The sequence below is a fragment of the Aythya ferina genome, assembly GCF_964211825.1.
Source record: "Aythya ferina genome assembly, chromosome: 2".
Lineage (NCBI taxonomy): Eukaryota > Metazoa > Chordata > Aves > Anseriformes > Anatidae > Aythya > Aythya ferina.
In genome coordinates, this window is record NC_140297.1 from 66,135,950 (window position 1) to 66,155,770 (window position 19,821).

At 39.2% G+C, this 19,821-nt stretch overlaps 1 protein-coding gene and 1 long non-coding RNA gene across 4 annotated transcripts in view; one reads left to right on the forward strand and one right to left on the reverse strand.

Moving 5' to 3' along the window:
- Positions 1-19,821, forward strand: part of ADTRP (androgen dependent TFPI regulating protein) — a 32,270-nt gene that overhangs the window by 12,115 nt on the left and 334 nt on the right. Inside the window, exons 4-5 of the mRNA XM_084511602.1 lie at positions 8,795-8,910; positions 13,812-13,963. Coding sequence (XP_084367728.1) covers positions 8,795-8,910; positions 13,812-13,963 — 268 coding nt within the window. The remainder of the gene's footprint in view (positions 1-8,794; positions 8,911-13,811; positions 13,964-19,821) is intronic.
- LOC311432964 lies at positions 3,962-18,467 on the reverse strand. Of its 3 annotated transcripts, XR_014690448.1 has the most exons (5): positions 17,424-18,467; positions 16,595-16,885; positions 16,190-16,290; positions 10,999-11,039; positions 3,962-10,886 (listed from the first exon to the last, which is right to left on the reverse strand). It is a non-coding gene; the product is annotated as an uncharacterized lncRNA (long non-coding RNA). The 3 variants fall into 3 exon arrangements; XR_014690450.1 differs by having other exon boundaries at positions 16,190-16,885; XR_014690449.1 differs by lacking the exon at positions 10,999-11,039 and having other exon boundaries at positions 16,190-16,885.

Sequence of the window (19,821 nt, forward strand, 5' to 3'; positions counted from 1 at the left end):
TACAGACATTTCATAGCAGACTGAGGCAGCAGCTATCTGGCTTTGGTAGAAAAAGACACCAGTGTATCAGCAATACACGTCAGTGCCATATCATTTGCAGTGGGATTATTATTTTTTTTTTTATCTTGGTCTATTTTAACATTCTAAATAGGGAAAGCATATGTTATTATGCAACCAAAGAGTAAAACTAAAAAATAAGCATATGAAAACACTTCAGGAATATGAAGCTCTTAAGTACACAGTGATGCTTCAGCACTTTCCTTCCAAAAATGAACTAGCCACTTATTTTTCTCACATTCACTGCTCTCAAAGTGGGAAGCTGTTATTGCCCACCAGGTAGTCCAGAGTCATTCAGTGCATTACATTTTAGGCATGTTTTTGCAGCCTCAATTGAAACATTCCCTGTTCTGCAGAGAAGATTGCTAATGCTGAAAGGAGCGGATACCTAGGTTTCTCTCATTGCCTTTCTACTGAGTTTACCACAAAGATTGTGTCTCAGTTTCCTTTTCTGCTTGTCTGGGATAATTGTGTTTTGCTGTCCTTATACAAAACTTTAAGATTCACAGATGAAAGGAAAACAAACAAACAAAAAAAAAACAAAAAACTACTTATGTCTCCAACACAATAATATATTTTTTTGAATGGCTGAGATGGCTGAGACAAAGGTGCACTGGTACATTTGTCAAGCAAAATTGTTTCTTTCTGAGTCATCTCTTTTCAAGCAACATCTGGATACTCTCCAGAAGGCCACTAACTGCTGGAGGCAGCTTGGATAAAATCATATTCATGTATTATTCAACTTAATGGCAATAGAGGGGAATACTACTTTTTGAAGGGTCTGACAAGATTGAATGCTGAACAAAAACGAGCAATGGCAGATCAGAAGAGATCGCTCAAAGCATTTTAATCTATAGCAAAAGAAAAGATACATGTCAACATTAACGCCCAGTTGCATTCATAAGAGTGGTAATGGTACAATTGTCTTTTCATAAAGGAGGTTTGTATTTTCTGTCTGCAAGGCACAATTCCTGTAAAACGCATATTTTCTTGTAACAAATACATTTTCCTTTATTTTTAGGCCATAGCTAAGTTTGGTTTAGCCAGCTTTTTTTTTTTTTTTTTTCCCCCCAAGTTATTCTGTAGCCATACTACCCCCTCTCCTTGAAAAAAAAAAAAAATCATCATTTTAGTGTCCTAGGCACTTTACTGACACATAATTATAAACATTTCCTGTCTTGAAGATCTAGTAAACTAAATAGCTAAGAATAAAAAAGAAGTAGTGGCAAATAGAGGCAAAGAAGAAAAATGACTTATCTTTCTGTTGTCTTCTTTGCTGAAGCCATATTGTCTGAGCCTCTTAAGCATCTGGGCATTTTGCTCTGATGAAGAGTAGCTAAGCAGCACCTGAAAGTAAAAACAAAACAAAACAAACAAACAAACAAACAAACAAACAAAAAACAGGACAGTCAAAGAAAAACCTGGGTGGATAAGTATAATTGACCTTCACTGAAGCAAGGCACTGATGCCCTGACAGTAACACCAGCAAGATGTGCTATGCGTTTGCTCATCTTGGAGCTTTTTGGAATCTACAAGCTGCTTTTCTGATAGCCATCTAGCTTTTCCTTTTCCATTGCCTTTCTAGTGTAGATACAACTGCATCAACAGAAATGTGGTGTTGTATCAGTATGGTTTACCTCCACCTAGAAAAGCAAACAAGTTGTATGAATACAAATCACTCTTATTCATATATGAGGGCATCTATATGAAGGATTATATCTTTCTATAACTGCACTGGAAAGCTGCTGCAACACTAACCAACCGAAGAGGTGCAAAATCAATGCATAGAGCAAAACCTGCTTGTCCAGGCCACTCCAACCAGACTCCTGCTTGAAGCATGTACACAAGAACAGTTTCATCTATGACCACCTCACATGATTCTTTATACAATTGTATTTAACTCTTAATAATTCTTATATATTTACACAAGAGAGAAACATTTCCATTTGTTTTCATTTCACAGTATCTCAAACTTAAGCTGTCTGGCAACTATGGACATTCATAAGCTTCCAATTATATTCAGCTTTTGGCAAAGAAAAAGAATGTGTGTGTGAGGGATAAGGCACATTAAATTAATCACCCCATATACTTTAAATGCAAAGATACTTAGCTTTTCCCAGCATTACATATGTTTTTTGAAGTTTCCATTTTTATTGACATAAGCCCATTTCCTCAGGGAGAAAATATGTTTCACAGACAAATATTATGGCAGGGAATCCTCCCTGGCTGCTGCTACCTCAGCACGCACAGGTGCTGTACCCATAACCTACCCTGTGAAGGAACAGCTGGAGAAAAGTATTCTGCAGCGAAGGATGTGTCATTCCAGTCCCATGTCAGCTTCCAGCTGCAGTGCAACCTCAGCTTCCTAGAATATGCATCTAATGCCAGGGAAAAATGCAATTAAAATTCTGTCTTTTGCACCGATACAAAACATTTGTTAGTAAGCATTCAGATATTCAGCCAGGGCCTTCTTTACAGAAATGCATACATGCATGCAGGAAATGTTACCTCTGATGCCACTATACTTTTGATCGTACAGTTGCTCTGATGTTTCATTTGTTTTCCCAATCACATCCCCAAACTACCTACATGTCTATGAAAACACAGAAAAAATAATGCCTTTAAGACATATAAGCATAAATGGAATTGGAAAGGGCAGACACAAGTAGTAGCTGAAAGTTTGGTGGAGTGGTACAGGACTTAAATTGAGCAATGGTACCACACCTGCTCAGTAATGGTGCTCCATCTATAAAATTTTGTGATTTCCTGAACATGCACTGATGGCTGAGAATATAAGAGAAATTTGATAGACACAGCTTTTCTCTGAGAGAAGAGTAGTTATATAGCTAAGTATTTTAATCAAAACAATGTACCTTTTAAATAAATAAGTGAACAGTGCTGCTTAAACCCCTCCCACTCTAAAAAAAAGAAGGGGAGGTTTAGAGAGGAAGAAAAAAATGCGTAATGACAAAACACAAAATAAAATTTTAAAGGAGGAATTTGAATGAAGACAGTTTAATAGCAAAATAAATCAAAAGAGGGAATTTACCCCAAGATGAAGCCAAGAAAGTTGACAGCACACAGGGATCCAGAAAATTATGAGGAGTATTAAACTTGATAGAAGCTATGGTGTCAGTAAGCCATTTAGTTTTATGATTTTGAGATAATATTCTGTAAATATTTATTTAAAATATAATAATAACCCAAGGAAATTTGAAGAGACAATAGAAATTTTCCCAAAAATGAGCTGAACAACTGAGTAAACACTTCAAAAGTCAGCCAGTGAAGATTGGATTTTTGCATCTCAGAAGACCACATTGAAGCAGATTTCTGCTTTTTACTGGCAGTGACATACTGGTGGAGAAGATACAAACATGGGTATCTACCACAAGAGTTTTTCAGCACACAGGCTCTGTGGAGAATTTGTCTGAAAAAGATGGGCAGTTTTTCAAAAGCACTTGATTGTGTCTGACTGTGCCCAGTGAAGTTTAGTTTGGCCAGTGGTAACTGTGAAAAATCCCCTGCTAAAATCTCACGTTAATGGAAAGCAGACACGGAGGGTATGTAAATGCAGACAAATGAGAAACAAAAAACTATGGTCAATCATGGCATCATTTCCTCAACTTTGGAGTCAAACAGGGTTGAACTGAGTCAAACTGAAATGCATGCGTTAGGCATACAAGTGATCTCAGCAGCTCTGGGGAGATTATTCATGTGATTAAAACTCAGCATAGGCTGGAGTCTGCAGTTGAACAAAGCTCTACCCAACCCTGTCTTCTTGGCCCTAGGAAACCTGCTTTTACTTATATTCTTAACAACAAAACAAGTATATAACGTTGAATAAACAGGCAAATTACTCAAAATAATAAGTATGGGAAGTAAAAATTCCATGTGGTCTCACCCAACAGCAGAAATAATATCCAGAGAGGTCTGTTTATCTCAGTTTAAATGCATGAACCTGAAATGTATCCTAGGAAACAACTTACAACATAGGGTAGGGAAAAAAAAGAGAGAAACAGGAAAATGTTATAATTTCATCATTCTCTGCAGGAGACGAATTAACACGCCAGTATTTCAGATGGAGTTCAGCACACATTCAAGAAACTTTTTTCCCTGTAGTCATATGCCAAAGTTCATGAGAACCACAGAGGATTTTTCAGTCAAAAGATTGTAAAAAGGATTCAGATGATAAATCGGATTAATTAACAAAATGATAATTTTGAAAGTTCCGTAACCTTCATCTTTCCACCATACGAATAAAAATATGCCATTCAAAATGTTTCTATTCCCACAAAATTTGTAAGCTAAAAGCTTTCCTCAACAAGCAGAGGTTATTAGGTAAGTAAATATTAATATTTAAAAGAACAGAAAAATAAGTACTAACAGGTTTCCTACCAAGACAAAGAAAAGAGGCTCTATAATTCAGTTCAGTTCATTGATAGCCAGAACAGTGCACACAACTATTGTTTTACCCAGTTTTCCTTACCTTGTAGTGAAATATTTTTTTCTCCCTCTGTGATAATTATTTTTGACAGTTTCACTGTTTATATGTGAAACTGAGAAACTGTTAATTGAAATAAAAAGTGAGTCACTGTTTCCAGCAATTTTTGCCAATATTTTTATCTCTGTCAATCTGAGCTTAATGATTAAGGTTTTTTTTGATTTTTTTTTTTTTTTTTTTAAAGCAAGAGGCAAGACTCTGTGTTTGAATTTGTCCCCATACAAATAATGCACTCTTTAGTCAAATATCAGTTTAACAATACAAAGCATACTCAAAAAAGGGTTGAAAGCATGTTTAATGAACCATGAACTAGAGATCTATGGCAAAAATAATGAGAGAGAAAAAAATACATCTTTTTGATGAGGATGTGAGAAGTCTTTAAAGCCTTTCAGCAGACATGATTAGCTATGATGCATCATCTATCACTAATGATGTTGCCAAAATCAACGTCTGTCGGCTATGAGAGGGAAGTCATTTGGAAAGCTAACCACATGTTGTAGGCAAAGGGCAAGCTCCGCACTCGGTAGCAAACTATGCATTCCTCTGATATCTGCTGTATAAATATGTATCACAAGGACTCATCTGTTGTTGTAAACATACTTGTTTAATCAGTAGAAATTCCACTGTGATTTTGCCACAAATGGTAAAACTTGCCCTGGCAGAAATATATGACATCACCATCAGACACTGGGATAACAAAAACACAAGGGAAGATTTTTCCAGGACCTTTTCTGGATATATAATTGGTTTCTGGATTGTATGTGTAAAGAAAAAGAAACTTGATATCCAAAAAGCAAAATGTTAAACCAAAACATTTTCATTCTGGGTGTGCATGAAGTAACTGAGAACAATCTGTCTTGAGAAGTTATTTGTACGGCAATTTCAAATGGCCCTAGAAAGAGTTTACCTAGTTCATACATACAGTTCATTCTCTAACCAGTAAAAAGCTAAAAAATATATTGATAAATAAAAATGATAAATACAATTATTTGTACAGAAGATACAGCACTTACGTTAATAAATTGTATGCCAGTGTCATAGTTAGACTTGGGAGGAAAACAGCTTTCCTACACCACAACAAATTCATTTCCTTTTCTTTTTCTCCTTTTTTTCCTTCTTCTCCTTTTTCTTTTTCCATATCAGGATAGATCCAAGACCTGTAAGAAACTGATCACAAAACAAGAGGCAGGCAGCCCCATGCCTGAACAGTGCTGTTGCTTTCAGAGGTGGCAGTACTCTTCCAGTGAGTGGGAAGCTCGGCTTCAGCCTTTGTGAATCATGAAGAGCAGAAATTTGAACCAGCACCTCACCACTAAACTCCTGGCCATTTCCAAAAGCACATGCACTTTCAGCTTTACCAAAGACTTTCAAACTTCTTTTGATTTACAGGCCCCTCAGCAGAGCTCCCAACCATCTTTCACACCCAGTACTGGTTTCCTCACCATCTGTGGTGCCAATGCATAAGTTAGCGTAGGCTTCCCCTCACCACCCCCAGCTAATTGCTCACTGTGACCATATCAGAGAGCACTGCACTGCTGCCTACATGTTGTTAATGAGCTGCTGCAGGGTGCCTCGAGCCCTCATCTGACTCCTCTCTCATTTTACTTTTCTCTCTAGATGCAACAATGCATTCAGTCATGATTGTTACTGCTGTCTTTAGACGGCTTTCTTGTACATGTTTTCCTGCTGTTTGTGCTGGTCTTTCTCTCGGTGTGCTCCAAGTTATCTGCACCTGTCAAAATGGTGTGTCCCAAATCATAGGCAGAGTGCCAGCCAAAACCTCATCAATGTCAAGGAGAGTAGAATAATTACGTCCCAGATCTTACACATAATATTCCTGTTAATAACGTCCCAGTGTGCCACGTACTTCTATTAAAGCAGTCATTATTAAAGCATCATACTGGTGACTCGTACTTATTTAGCATTCACTCTGAGGACAAAAAGACTCAAACCAAGGAATTAAGTATATAAAACAACCCCCACCTGAAAACTGTTTACTTCAATGAAAGATTATTTCACCAGGTCACTTTTGCTAAATTCTTCTTAGTACACCAGTAATATAGCTGGAGCAACCAGCTTATAGTTGTTAAAAGTATTTAAATTAATTAAATGACTAGCAAGGACATTTTATGTTTCCCAAAGGAATTTTGTAGGCATTTCATGTCAGATGAAAACCAGGACATATATCCACTTTGTATAATGGACAAATCCACTGTAAACAACTAAAGCCTAATTGTGAGGACAGAGCAGAGGTTTTCTATCATTGCTGTCTTTCATGGGTAGTTTTGTTTGAAGACAAGCTATTGCTCACCTATAGGAAAGCAAAACAAAACAATCAAATAATTATTACTAATATTCTAAAAGCAGTCTAATACATAGATTTTGGAGTAAAAGACAGTTACAAGGATTATATATGAAAACAGACTCTGAGGCATTTTTCTGGTTAAATTAATGAAGGAATCTCTTGTACTGATACAACTAGACATATCCTATCAGCCAACAGGGTTGTAGAGCTGAAGAATATCTTTGTGAAACAGAACAGAAAAAATAATTCAGTGCCAGTAAGTGAGAGAAATGGGAAGGTGAAATAAATATTTTCTCTCTCTTTTCTCTGAGAAATGATAACTGAGATGGAAAGGTTTTGGCAATGGGACAACCACACATGAAAAACAACTCTTGGGAGTGTGTTGGGGGAGGACGTACAGCGTCCAGTAAGCTGTTGCTTGGCAGTGACAGAAAAGACTGATGCCCACCTCTTAAAGAAATAGAAATAAGAATGTTTAGAAATATAAATGTTTTCATGTATGCATTTAAAGATTGATGTACATGTAAAGAATTTCATGTGTATTTTTGGCATCTCATACTATAAATATGCAGCAATAAAACTTTGACACCATGCTACAATACCATATACTCAGCACGGTTTCTGACAAATATATACCTTGAAGGTAGAAGAAGCATTCCCTTTAGACAAGAGGAAACTTCATAACATACACCCAAGAGGTTGGGTTTTTAAGGGAGAAACAAAAAATCATTAGTTTCTTGTTTGTTTGTGTGTTGTTTTTTTTTTTTTTTTTAAAGCCTATGTATCTTTTTCTGCTGTCCTGCTCCCTTCCCCCTGTCATCTACCCATGAAAACATTTGCTTAGTTATTAGCATTCTAATTGACAATCAACAATCTCTGCAATAGTTTCCTCTCATTGTACCTCATTGACTGTTTTTTTTCTGTGTTGTTTCCCAACATTGTTTACTCCATCTGTCCTAGGTATTGAGATTTATAACTATTGTTTGTTTGCACAGTGAAAATTACAAAGTTTTAGCAGGGAAATTTCATCCTGACAAATTATTTTCTGAAGTTGCCACAAATCAGCCAACAAGGTGAGGCATTAGCATATCAAGAGCCCCACTTTGCCCATTTGACATCCAAGCCCATAAGGAGTTGTGCTGTGCTCCATCCTCTCCATGGGTGTACAGGTAAGGAGCATCCTCCTGAAGGAAGCTCCCCAACAACAAAACAGTCAGTGTTTCTGTCAAAAATCCTCCTTGTTCCAACAGTTACCTTCATAAAGGGCCTTGACGCTGATGCTATTTAATACAATTCAAACTCTTACAAAAGAAAACCAAACAAAACAAAAAAGGTCCTCCAGCAAGCTGACTCTTTACTGACTCTTGGTTAAGCTTCTCGAGGATCCTTAACCATCTTGAATTACAGCTAACTTAAATTCTCTATCCTTTATCACCACATTTTTCATTTTACAAAGAGCAGAACACTATATTTGCAATAGAGCAACTGATAACATATAAAATACAGTAATGACCTGAAGAAAACATGAAGGCAATTCAGCAATTGCTTAATGAGTTCAAGAACAAGACTGTCATCCTCAAATGCACATAACAATGGACTTCAACATTCTTTGTATTCTAATGGGAGTTACCGAAAGCTCTATTGCATTATTAAATATAAAGGAAAGATCACTTATTACAAAATAGTACAGATCTTTCTATGGGTGGACATCATTACAATACCTTTTACAGCATACTAACAAGAAAATTTCAGTGCTCGTTACTGTAGGGGTACTTCTTTGCTATGAAAAATGAAGTGTATATGTATGCAATTAACACTCAGTATTATTAAACACCCCTTTGCCCACATGCTGGCTTGTGAGCTTTGTGAGCAGCAATGAATGAGCATGAGGCATTGTGACCAGTCTGTGACAGACTCTCTTTTCTCCTCAGCACACGGCAATATTGCCAGTTGCTCTCCTGGAAATCCTTGCCACACCACATCGCTACCCAGCAAAGAAGAAGGGACTGATCCTATTAGGATGTGCTGCTTTTCTTTATATCAGTTGGTAAGAATTACATATGTTGAAACATTTTCTTTGAATAATCTGCTTTGAAAACAAGGCCAAACTCTATACTTATACTAAGTTCCCTCTCACACTTGGTAGACAATAGTCTGGTCTGTGGGTAAGTCATTTATAAATAGGTGAGATCCATGAAAACTATTTCCAGACACAGGCAGAGCAGGTTTCTTCAAACTCAGTACAGGTTCTGAGACCACACTTCGTATCTCCTGCTCTTCTGGGGTCTCTTTAGAAAGGCAGCTAAACTGCCATAAACTGCAGGGCACTTTGAGTTATTCCTGCTGGGCTGGAGTTCTCCTTTCATCTCTACTAGTACCACCAAATTTACCCCTGCTTGTTGTCTTGCCTACTGCAAAACCACCAAATCTCAAAGGTCCAGGAGTCATGGGAGCAGAGGAAGAATATCAGTCACTCAGTTTGGTATTTGGCAGGGTCATGACTAGATTTAGAAACTTGAGTTAGAAAGCGATACTCAGAACCAGCTGCAAACTGACAGATGCCAAGGAGGCATCTGTCCCACTACCACCTCCTACTCCATCAGTGGAAAAATCTTCCCAGTGACATGACCCAATTTATCTCCAACCTGTTAAACCACATCTAACAGGGCCTCTGCTCTGTCCATAGCCCTCCATCCACCTCCTTTATGTGTCATACAGCCCTGGAGCTAGCCTTGCATTCATTCCTGCTCATAGCATTCACGCTCTAGTGCCAGGGTCCAGAAGAATGGCCCATCCCATCTAACTACAGGCAGCCGCCAACGTTTCCAACAACTTGGAGACTCAGCTCTGGAATGGATCTGTGTAGTTTCAGGGTATGCTGTGCTATCAGACAGTTTCTAGAGCTTAGGAAGCACTTGGGGCCTAGGGTGAAGGACACAGAATAACTGGTCAGTAGAGAAGGGATTTGTCCTCACACAGATCTTTCTGAGAAGCAGCTGGAACTATGCGGGGATCCAAACTTCCCATTTCTGCCCATCATTTAGCTAGAAAGCATCTTCATTGCACTGAATGACAAACTGGAATAGATGATAAGCATCACAGATGAAACACTCTTGTGATTTAAAACCTATGAGAGTAGCTTTGGAAGCAATGGACTTCAGCACTATGTTATGTAACAAAGTTTGGAGCCATTTACCCTAACCAAGGCCACAGCCCAATGTGGTTACAACTGTGAGAGACACGTGTTGTCCCCCTGGGTTCTTTTCAGTCAATCCTGCCAGACATCTCGGAGTAAGCTTGAATTATCCACAGGACCACCAACCTTCCTGGCTCCCCAGCGAAAGAACTGCCTTGGCCTTGTGGGTCACATATGGATGCAAAAGCAAACTGCTAGCATGCCATGCTCACAAGACAATCCCCTCCTGCCCCAGATTTCCAGCCAGGAAAAGTTAGTGGTGCAGGCAAGCACAGGTGGAACCCGTACGATCAGATGTTGATCATCCTCCACATTTGAGTCATTGCAGTATCTTCTTTGAATTGATGTTTCATGGTGCTGCATGCATCCTGGGTTCCTTACAGTGCTTGTCCTGTGTCCCAGGACCCCAGCACCTGGATAAAAGCTCTTTAGGATTTCAGTGCTCTTGTTTTCTCTCCTCCTGAGGTATTGAAGAATCTCCCATCTCCCTTCCTTTTCTCTGCAACCAGAGACAAAAGATTTCCACTAATAGAAAAGCTTTTCAGTCTGTGCACCAAAGTCTTAACACATGTAGAAATTTTATTCTTGGTCCTGCAACCTGCTGAATAAATAGCCCCATGTGGGTGCCTTATGTTTCACAAGCAATGCAGAGTTCTCTCTAAAAGTCTCTGCTTGAGCAGTCACTGTTGTCATCACACAGTCTCCTCCCTGCTATCGGTGGGCTGAGAACTGCCAGTTCCCTGCCAGGCAGTGAGAAATGAAGCAGTAGGTGACTCCTTGCACCAGGTGCCTACCTCTGAGCAAGGCTTCGCTGTAACTTTGAATATCTGTATAGTTCAAAAAAAAAAAAAAAAAGGTGGTTTCCAGTCATGGAATATCTGGGCTAAGAGAATTGTTGTGCAAGTTAATTAATTCTTGCGTGGATGGACCTTGCATTACCTGCTTGTATTAATGAATGCATTACTCCTGAAGTCATCACACTGAAAGCAATGAAGAATATACAAATTTTAGAACTGGCATTTTAAATCTTAGAAAAGAAGTAATAATAGCATGTCCTTTCCCATTTCAGTGGCAATATCAATTTAGTAATGAAGATCAGGATAAAATAAATGTTATTCTTCACAATTGTACCTGTGTTTTTGGAGAAAAGATCAAGCTACCATTGTGAGGGAATATAAATCATTATACATTGCACACCATCTATAGGAAACTTAAATCACTATAGATTGCACATCATCAGCAAAAACCTGAAATCCAAAAAAAAAAAAAAAAATTATCCCATTGAATCTAGAGACTGATAGCTTTCTTATAATATGCCCATATTTCACCTCTGTTAGGAATCAAAATATTTTTCCTTCACTGCATATTCATTTTCAGTTTATAACCTTTGAATTTTGAATTAACCACAGTTTCAAAGAACTCATATGTGGCCAATATGTTTTCTTCTCCTTTTTAGATCTCCCATTTAATAATTCCGTAGTTGTTTGTTTGTTTGTTTTTGTTGTTTTTTTTGTTTTGTTTTGTTTTGTTTTGTTTTTCTTCCCTCCAGCAAAGGGGGAGCTCCCATTAGCATGTCATCTTCCTTTGGTATCTATATGCTGTCCCTCAGTCCTACAACGCTTTGATAGCTTTGGTTATACCCAGGCTGTTATTTCAATCTATTTTCTCCATAATTCTGGGCATTGTATAATAACTTATTGCTGTAAAATCTTGGTAAAAAATAGAAATGTGGAGAAAAAATATGTTCAGAATAATAAGCCTCTGAATCCTACTTGTATGTTTAATAGGTGATTACCCACAAGGAAAAGCAATATGCATTTGCAAGTTATGGGGTGCATTTTATGAAATCCTTAGCAAAATAAACAAACAAACAAACAAAAACTGTCAATCATTCTGTGGCCAAAATAAGTAAACTCAAGAATCTGAAGATACGTCCCAATATAAAACCCTAGCTACATGCAGCTTCCACCAGATCAGAAAGCTGAAGGTGCTTTAGTGCTTCTGAACAGTCAAGCAATTTTTTAAGTTCAAATATACAAGTTGAGGTTCTTCCTATCAGGCACTCCAAGCTGTCCAAACTAGTTCAAGATAATCTAGTTCCTCATTATACAAAGACATTTGTCACTCTCTGGTTTACTGTGAGAGACACATTAAGAAAATAGCAACCCCACAAGGTGAAGAACACTTGCTGACATCTGCACCTGGTCTTTCGTGTTTCTGCTCAGCTTCCTCCTGGCCTTTGCACAGGCTTTTTTCTTTTTATTACTGTTTTGCAACACTATTTTTTTGGTGAGAGAACATCTCTTGAATCAGGAAAATTAGTCTCTACATCTCACATTTTCATGCTCAGCCCAGACAGCTCTGCCACTAATCCCCTCCAACTCTCCAGTCTACCCCTTAGCTGGGGATTAACATATCTCTCTTCACAGCCAAGGTAAAACCCAGCCACTTTTATGCCCTACTCCTTCCTTCTTTACTGGAAGAAATGAGAAGCCATCTATTCAGCTGTGTGTTTTTTATTTTTATTTATTTATTTATTTTTTACCTTAGCACTCCCCAGTGTCTCACTTTGGTGAAACGTTTTCACTCTGGTGGGTCAGCCAGTTGGATGCTTCACTTTGAGACATAACACTCCTGGCAAGGTGGCAGGCAGGGTGTCTTCAGGGAGAGTGGCATTGTATTCCCATCCCAGGCACACAATGGTGGTGGGTAAGGCAAACTCCACTGGTGTGTTTTCCAATCAAGAATTAAACCCTTTAGGACTTTCTTGACCCAAAGGATCTTTTTAAGAAACTGTTGCCCTATACTAGAAACACAGCCTTGTAGCGATCACTGAAGACCTGCCATATTTTTAATATTCTTTACATTCTCAACTCAAATATATATAATTTAATCTACAGAAATAGAATTTTCTATGGTTTATATCTAGACACCATTTTAATATTCTTAAATTCAGACACTTTCCACCAGCCACTCTTAAAAGGTGTAAATAATGAAATTAATGTCAGTGAACTGGCAGCTACTACAAGACTCCTTTGGAGAGAAGAAATAGGCAGAAAGAACGTGCCTAAGTAGAAGGAAAGAAGCCCTATACAGCAAACATATTCGTCCTCATCCTCTTCTTTCCTTCCATCTCCCAAATGATACCTTGTAAATGACTCTGGAACAAAAGAGCAAAGCAGGTACATCTCTTTCCCACCCACTTGTTTGTCCTCTCCTAATTTTGGATCAAGAGAAAAGAGAATTATGCTTGACCTGTTGACTCCTTCCCCATTTCTTCCCACTTCTCCAAAGAGTGTTCAACAGCAGCAGGATAGAGACAGTGAGAAAACACACTTTTGTCACCATATACCCTCAAGATCTCGATTGGGACTGACAAGCTGCAGTAACCGAAGAAGAAGCACGTGAGAGCTTATTTGAATAAGCCTCGCTTAGCATAGTGAAATGCACACCTGTATTTCCAAGTATTTGACTATTTTACTGTTATTTTACTGCTGTGACAGCCAATGCCACCAGGGTTATGGCAGAACATTGTGTGCATTTCAAGCTGCACTGAAACCAATCTAATTTAGCAGCAATTCAATGTGCTTCACAGCAAATAGCCCAAATGCAGAGGAGATGTATCAACAGCTGAACTAATTTTCTCTGCATTAAGATTGTTTGGATAACTTAGCCCTTTAGTAGTTAGAAATCAACAAGTGGTTCTTCTAACTGAATGGTCCTAACCAAAGGTCATTTCTCTCATTGTCTAGGGTCCTGTGGATCCATTTTGTAACAGGAGAGTGGGTATACCCTCTCTTTGCTTCCTTCAGCCCAGCTGGGCTAGGAGCCTTTTTCATCGGTAACTTTGCCATCATCGTCTGTTTCTACAACTTTGGAGAGTTTCTCAACCGTATGATATGGGGTCAGTCCAAATTTTGTTTTTCACATCTATCTGTATGAAAAGGGGAAAAAAAAAAATAATCTACAATGAATTCCTGCGATTACTGGGGCAGGTGGGGAGAGGAGGAGGAGGACCCATGTACACTGGGGGTGGAGGTGGTATTTGGGTGATTGAGATTGCCTGGTCCTGAGTAGTCACTAACAAACAAAACAAATCAGAGAAAGATTCCCAGCCCTACTAAACAAACAGGTGGGCCACTTTTCTCTAATATGGCTTGAGAAGCACCTCACAGCAGCATAATAACTGGATTTTGAATTCATTCTCAAACAATGGTCCTGAGAAGCAAAACACCACTGGCTAAAACTCTTACGCCTGCATCACATGGTGTTTTTCAGAAAACTAACATGTGATGTTAGTTAGGAATGGTTTACTAACAATTTATAGGAAGGCATTAGCCTATCCAAGAGAAAGCACTGCAGTGTCTCTGTGGGTAAAGCAGCACTTCAGAAAGTTTTAACAGGCTGTTGAGAACATCTCCCTTTGGCTTCAGTGGTACAATCAGTAATGATTTAAAGAAAATGAGTCAGGCTATTTGGACAAGTGGGCAGTCAGAAAAAAAATAGGTAGTTTAGAAGGATGACAGTTGGAAGAGGAAAGAGAACTGATGAAGCATGAGACTTTATTGTTATTATTATATTTCCTTCTGGTTGCCTCTCTTCTTTTTCATTCAAGATTAAGTTTTTGAGGATGAAAGTGTTTCTGTCAGGAAAATGTGTGTATTTTATTTAGGACAAATGTGTGAACATTTGCAATTTCTTAAACTAGATTTCTGATGAAAGAAAAAGCCTTGCAGAAACACCTCTGAAAGTAAACAAGACAACCTCCCTCTGTTCTCAGGGAACATTTGATGCCTGATACATTTTGTGAAGTCTCACATGCCTGTCAAGCCAAAGTAGAGTGTCTGTTGCTAGTCTCTCACCATCCATACTCAGCTACCTAAAAGCAGCAGATTGACTTTCAAATGTGCTGAATAACTTCAGTGGTTCATACCTTTGCAAATAAGATGCTAGGTCTGCATGCCCATGTTTGGAAATTTTGGCCAAATTCTATTCTTGCGTAAATATGATATATTATGAAGATTGCTGATAACTGAAAACAGATCTGCAAGCATTCTGCACTAGCTCTGATTTAAGAGGCATTACATAAATAACAACTACTACTACCAGTACTTTTTGCCCTTTCTATTTAATCAAAAACTAAGCCACCACCACAGTGTCAGTCTTACATGAGATATCGGGACTTATGTCATTTAAGTGTCAGATTTTTTTCATCAGTGAGTAAGTATTAGTAATTTCAGGTCTCAAGCGTGCTTGGTGCAACCGTTGAAGATAATAAAAATAAAAATAATTTGATTCCTAAGGTGTAAATTGACTCGGCTAAAAGTTATGCCAAGCAGAGATCAAATCAATTGTAAAAAAATAGATGCATTTTGAGCAATTGAGTAGGTAAATATATTCATGTAAGAAAGATATTAATTCAAGAGATTTCTAGGAAACTGGAGCAAACACACAACTTTCTTTTCTGTGCACACAGAAAGGCTGAAAAGCACTCCCAGTTGTGATGGTATTAATGTAACCTCAGAGAATATATATGAGCACAGCATACATATATCCTCCATCAATGTCTGACGTGCTCTCACAGTCCAGGGAGGCCCTCTGTGTGTGGTGGGTCCATCTGTCCATGCATACTTGTATTTTTCTCATTGCTTTAAATGTATCCTCAGCTCCTTACCTCCAGGACTGATGGCATTCTCTAGGTTTGCTGTACACCAATACAGAAAGCAGCAAGCTGCACCCCAATATCTGGCCACTCCATGGTATCTGAGCCTGCAGTTTGATAACTTGGGAGCTTTGGGAGCAATAACATCTCAATAAGTTCCTGCCCACCACTCCCCACTCGTTCCTACTCCACCATAAATGCCTGTTTCTTGCAGGCAGTGGTTGTTTTTAACTCAGATAATTTTCCTGATCCATTTCCCAGCTGCGTCCACCCAGGAGAAAAGCAGCACTTCCTTAAGCTGGTATTGATAACAAGATCCCAATAGTGTTGAAACACAGCCAGAGGGAAGCCATTCCAAATTACAGTGTGCCAGAGTCTTAATATATTCCTGACTGAGACAAATCTTCTGCTCAGCATTGCCAGAGTAAAAACAGCTGCAGATGGAATTAAGATGCAATTCCAACATACCTTTCTTGCAGCAAAAATGCCTCCATGCACTTTTTTTCATTCTACTCATTCCCACCTCAACTTCCCATCCCAGTGGGAAAGATAATACAGCTAAAATAACCCTGTGGAAAAAACACACACATGAGAATAAATAATAATAATAATAATAAAATAAATATAATAAAATAAAAATTTAAAAACAAACAAAAACAAACAAACAAAAAAAAACAATATGTGGTGGTGGTGGGAAAGGACAAAGCCCATCTGAGCTGTTGTGACCACCCTTTGCCCCAAAGGGAAAGGCTCAGGGGCAGCTACTTCTTTTTCTTTCCTTCCCACTTCAGGGAATAAAACTGGCTGAGATTGTGCCCACAGTAACTGTGATAAACTGTGTTTATTCGAGGATGCGCTGCAAGAGCATCAAACCTGATTTCCTGGTGGACTTGTATTCTGTGGAGGATAGTAGGCTGTAAATGGAGCTTGTCCCACAGTGCTGTGCTCTGTAAGGACTCTCCTCCATATTCTTTTGTAGCCTCAGGCCACTACCACTTCTGCTAAAACAAAGAGCACCAGCTACAAATGTTTATTTTTTTTCCACCCACAAAGGTATACTTAGCTCCAAATTATTGCAGAGTCCATGGATGGCAGCTTCCAGCTTTGAGCAAGGAATTTTTAAAGCTATGTCCTGTGCACCACCAAAAAGATGCAGTATCATTTCTGAAAGCAGAAAATACAGTTTAATAATATAACCTTGTTTTTCCTTTTCAGAACAGGCAAAAGATGCCAGACCCTAAATTTGTTTTATTATTTATAGACAAACTGTTTCATATAGTATTAGAGGTTTTAAAAATGTATTATTTTTCATTTGCCTTTCCCTCCACTTGCACAGTTGGATTCATGGTAACTAAGGCAACCCAGCTGCACAGGCTGAGAGGCACAGAAAATAGTACCATGTAATGACTTTTTTTTTGTCGTTGTTTTAAATCCCAGAGTTTCTAGAGTACTAGACAATGTTGAGCAATACAGAAACTCCAAAGAGGATAATTGGAAACAATGGGCTGATTCTTTCACTGCCATAAATTTACCTCAGCCAAGAATTTGGCTGCAGGGCCTGAGTACCAAAGATGTACCGTGTGATAGCTTCTCTTGTTCTCTACGGGTAGAAAACTTCACTCAGGCAACTGATCTCACATTACTTTGACCAGCAAAACTGTAACCCTCTAAAGCAAAGCAAAGCAAAGCAAAGCAGCTTTACCTCAGGTTTGGCTCCTGGTGACACAAACAGATCCGCAGGAGACATTCAGATCAAAGTTCTCCAAATCAGACAGAGCAAAATTTCATATGAGGTTTCTTCTTTGGCACCAGTGTTTGAAGCTGCAGGGGATTAATTTGCCTTTTGTCTAGCAGACCTGATAAAACATTCAGCAGCTGCTTCATTTCAATATTTTGAAATGCAGGGTAATATGAGCAATGGGTGAACAACTAGCAACAGCTTCCCGCTCTGCAAGTGATTTAAATGCCTGCTGAGGGACACCTTGCAAATCACTTGCAAGGTTTTACACCCACAAGGTCTCTGCCAGATCCAGAGAAAATGTTCATCCCCAAGGACCTCTTCCCAAATTGTCCTCTGGGTGAGAACCCCAGGGCAGAAGGGAAGGCTGACTGTCAGAGCAGGGGCAGCAGCTCCAGCAGTCCCAGCAGTCAACCCCAACTCTTGGGGATCACTTTTCTCTGCAAGGGAAAGCTTTGGGCAGCAGCTGGCTGAGAAACACCAAGGACAGGGCAAAGCCAGTACTAAAAATATTTCTAAAGTAGGGGAGGCAATCTGGTGTATTGCAGTGGATAAGGCAGTGCAATGAGGTTTGCATGAGCAGCAAGAACAGTTGCTCTCAGGAAAAAGAGGAAACCTAAAGTGGAATACATTTCTCATGCTCAGGGCATGCATGGATGTGCTCTTTCAGATCTTCTAGGAGTTCTTGAATATCTTGGAAAGACTAAGCTGAAATGTATTCACTCAAGGCTGAACTGAAGTTAGAGGACAATCTTTTCTTGAACATATTTTCCCTCTTGTTTTTGAAGTACTTTTGTGTGAAATGCATTTTACAGAACCACATAACGTGTTTTACCAGCTGGTTGTTTTCCCTGGGTTTTATTTTTGTACTTGTGAAACCAAGCTCCCTTAACACCAAGTGGCCAGCTATTGGGAAACCCAACCTGTATAATGGCAGATGGGTCTGTGCAAAATAAAGTAAAATCATAATGCAATCAAATTCTTGATGCTCTCATTTTCCCAGCAGTTACTGAGTTGAGCTTGCAGAAACCCAAGTGGCAAAGAGGGGATGCAAAGTGTAGCTGTGTGGGGTGAGAAGTTATTCTACTAGTGTGTTGGCACAGACTTAAGAACAGCATGTTTTGTATGAACATTAAAAAGCTCGTGTTCCACAGGTAATTATCAATCTAGACACAGAATCCACCCTTCATTATTACAGTCCTCTTACTTCTTTACAGTCCAGCATGGATTTTTAAACGGAGCCTCCTTAATGGAATACATTTGTTATATCTTGCCTTTAAAAACAGAGTATAACAGTCCAGGGTGTATCCGTTTCTTTCATTGAACTAATAATGTTTTTGTTTATAGTATCACTATATTGCCAGTGACGAGTGGAATTCAAGTTTAAGAGGATTAAACAGCCCAGAGTTTGCAAACCACATACAAATACTTACTTTTGCCTCATCCATTCATCCTTGTTGTGCCACAATCTCGTGATAGCATATTTATATCTTTCATATTCGTCACTCCCCTAGGCTGCAGATTACCCCTCTGGCACAGGAGTCCAGCTATTTAAAGGAAACCTGCACCAGCTGTCACATGCCTTAGCAGTGCTGACAAGTTTATCTGATGACCCACTGGGGGGAGGGGGACACATGGGCAGAAGCTGTGGCTACCCAGGGCTTACATTTTCATCACTAGGGGCCCGACATTAACAGGTGCTTAGTCCTGTGTGTCGTTCCCTCCTCCCTCCCCCCGCCCCCCCCCCATCTTTGTTCTGGTCAGCATAAAATACACGATCATTTAGGAGGGAAGAAATGCTGGGACTTTGTTGCATATCAGCTCAATTGCCACATGCAATGCAGGCTGGAGATAAATAAAATACAGCATTTACTGTGCTTCAGAGTCTCTGAGCTCTACAGACAAGGAAAGCACCTTTAAAAGAGGGTTCCTTGTGAGTAAATTGTCATCAACAGGGAAGAAGAAAGGCTGAGAGTTTCAGATGATAAGGGTTCCCAAACATACTGGGTTATTGGCAGCACATTTGGTCTCTGACTCAGAAAGCTGTGTCTGGCAGTAAGTCCTGTGCCATCCTGGCCAGCCATGTAAGCTCCAGACATACTAGCTACACGGTTTAGTATCTGCTGCCTTTTCAGACAAGCTTTGATTCTTTTCATGTATTCTTGCACCAAACTAGGTTTGCTTGGTGGCAGATACTTTTTCCAGTAGCAAAGCACCATTATTCTCAATGGATGTGGTCCGTGGTAGATTGGAAGTCATTCCTCCAGAAACTGAGCAATCCTTCACTTGTCATGGACGTCCCAGGCTCACTTGACTTTTGCAGCACTTTAGACAATAGCAGCTGGTCCAAACTGCCTTTCTC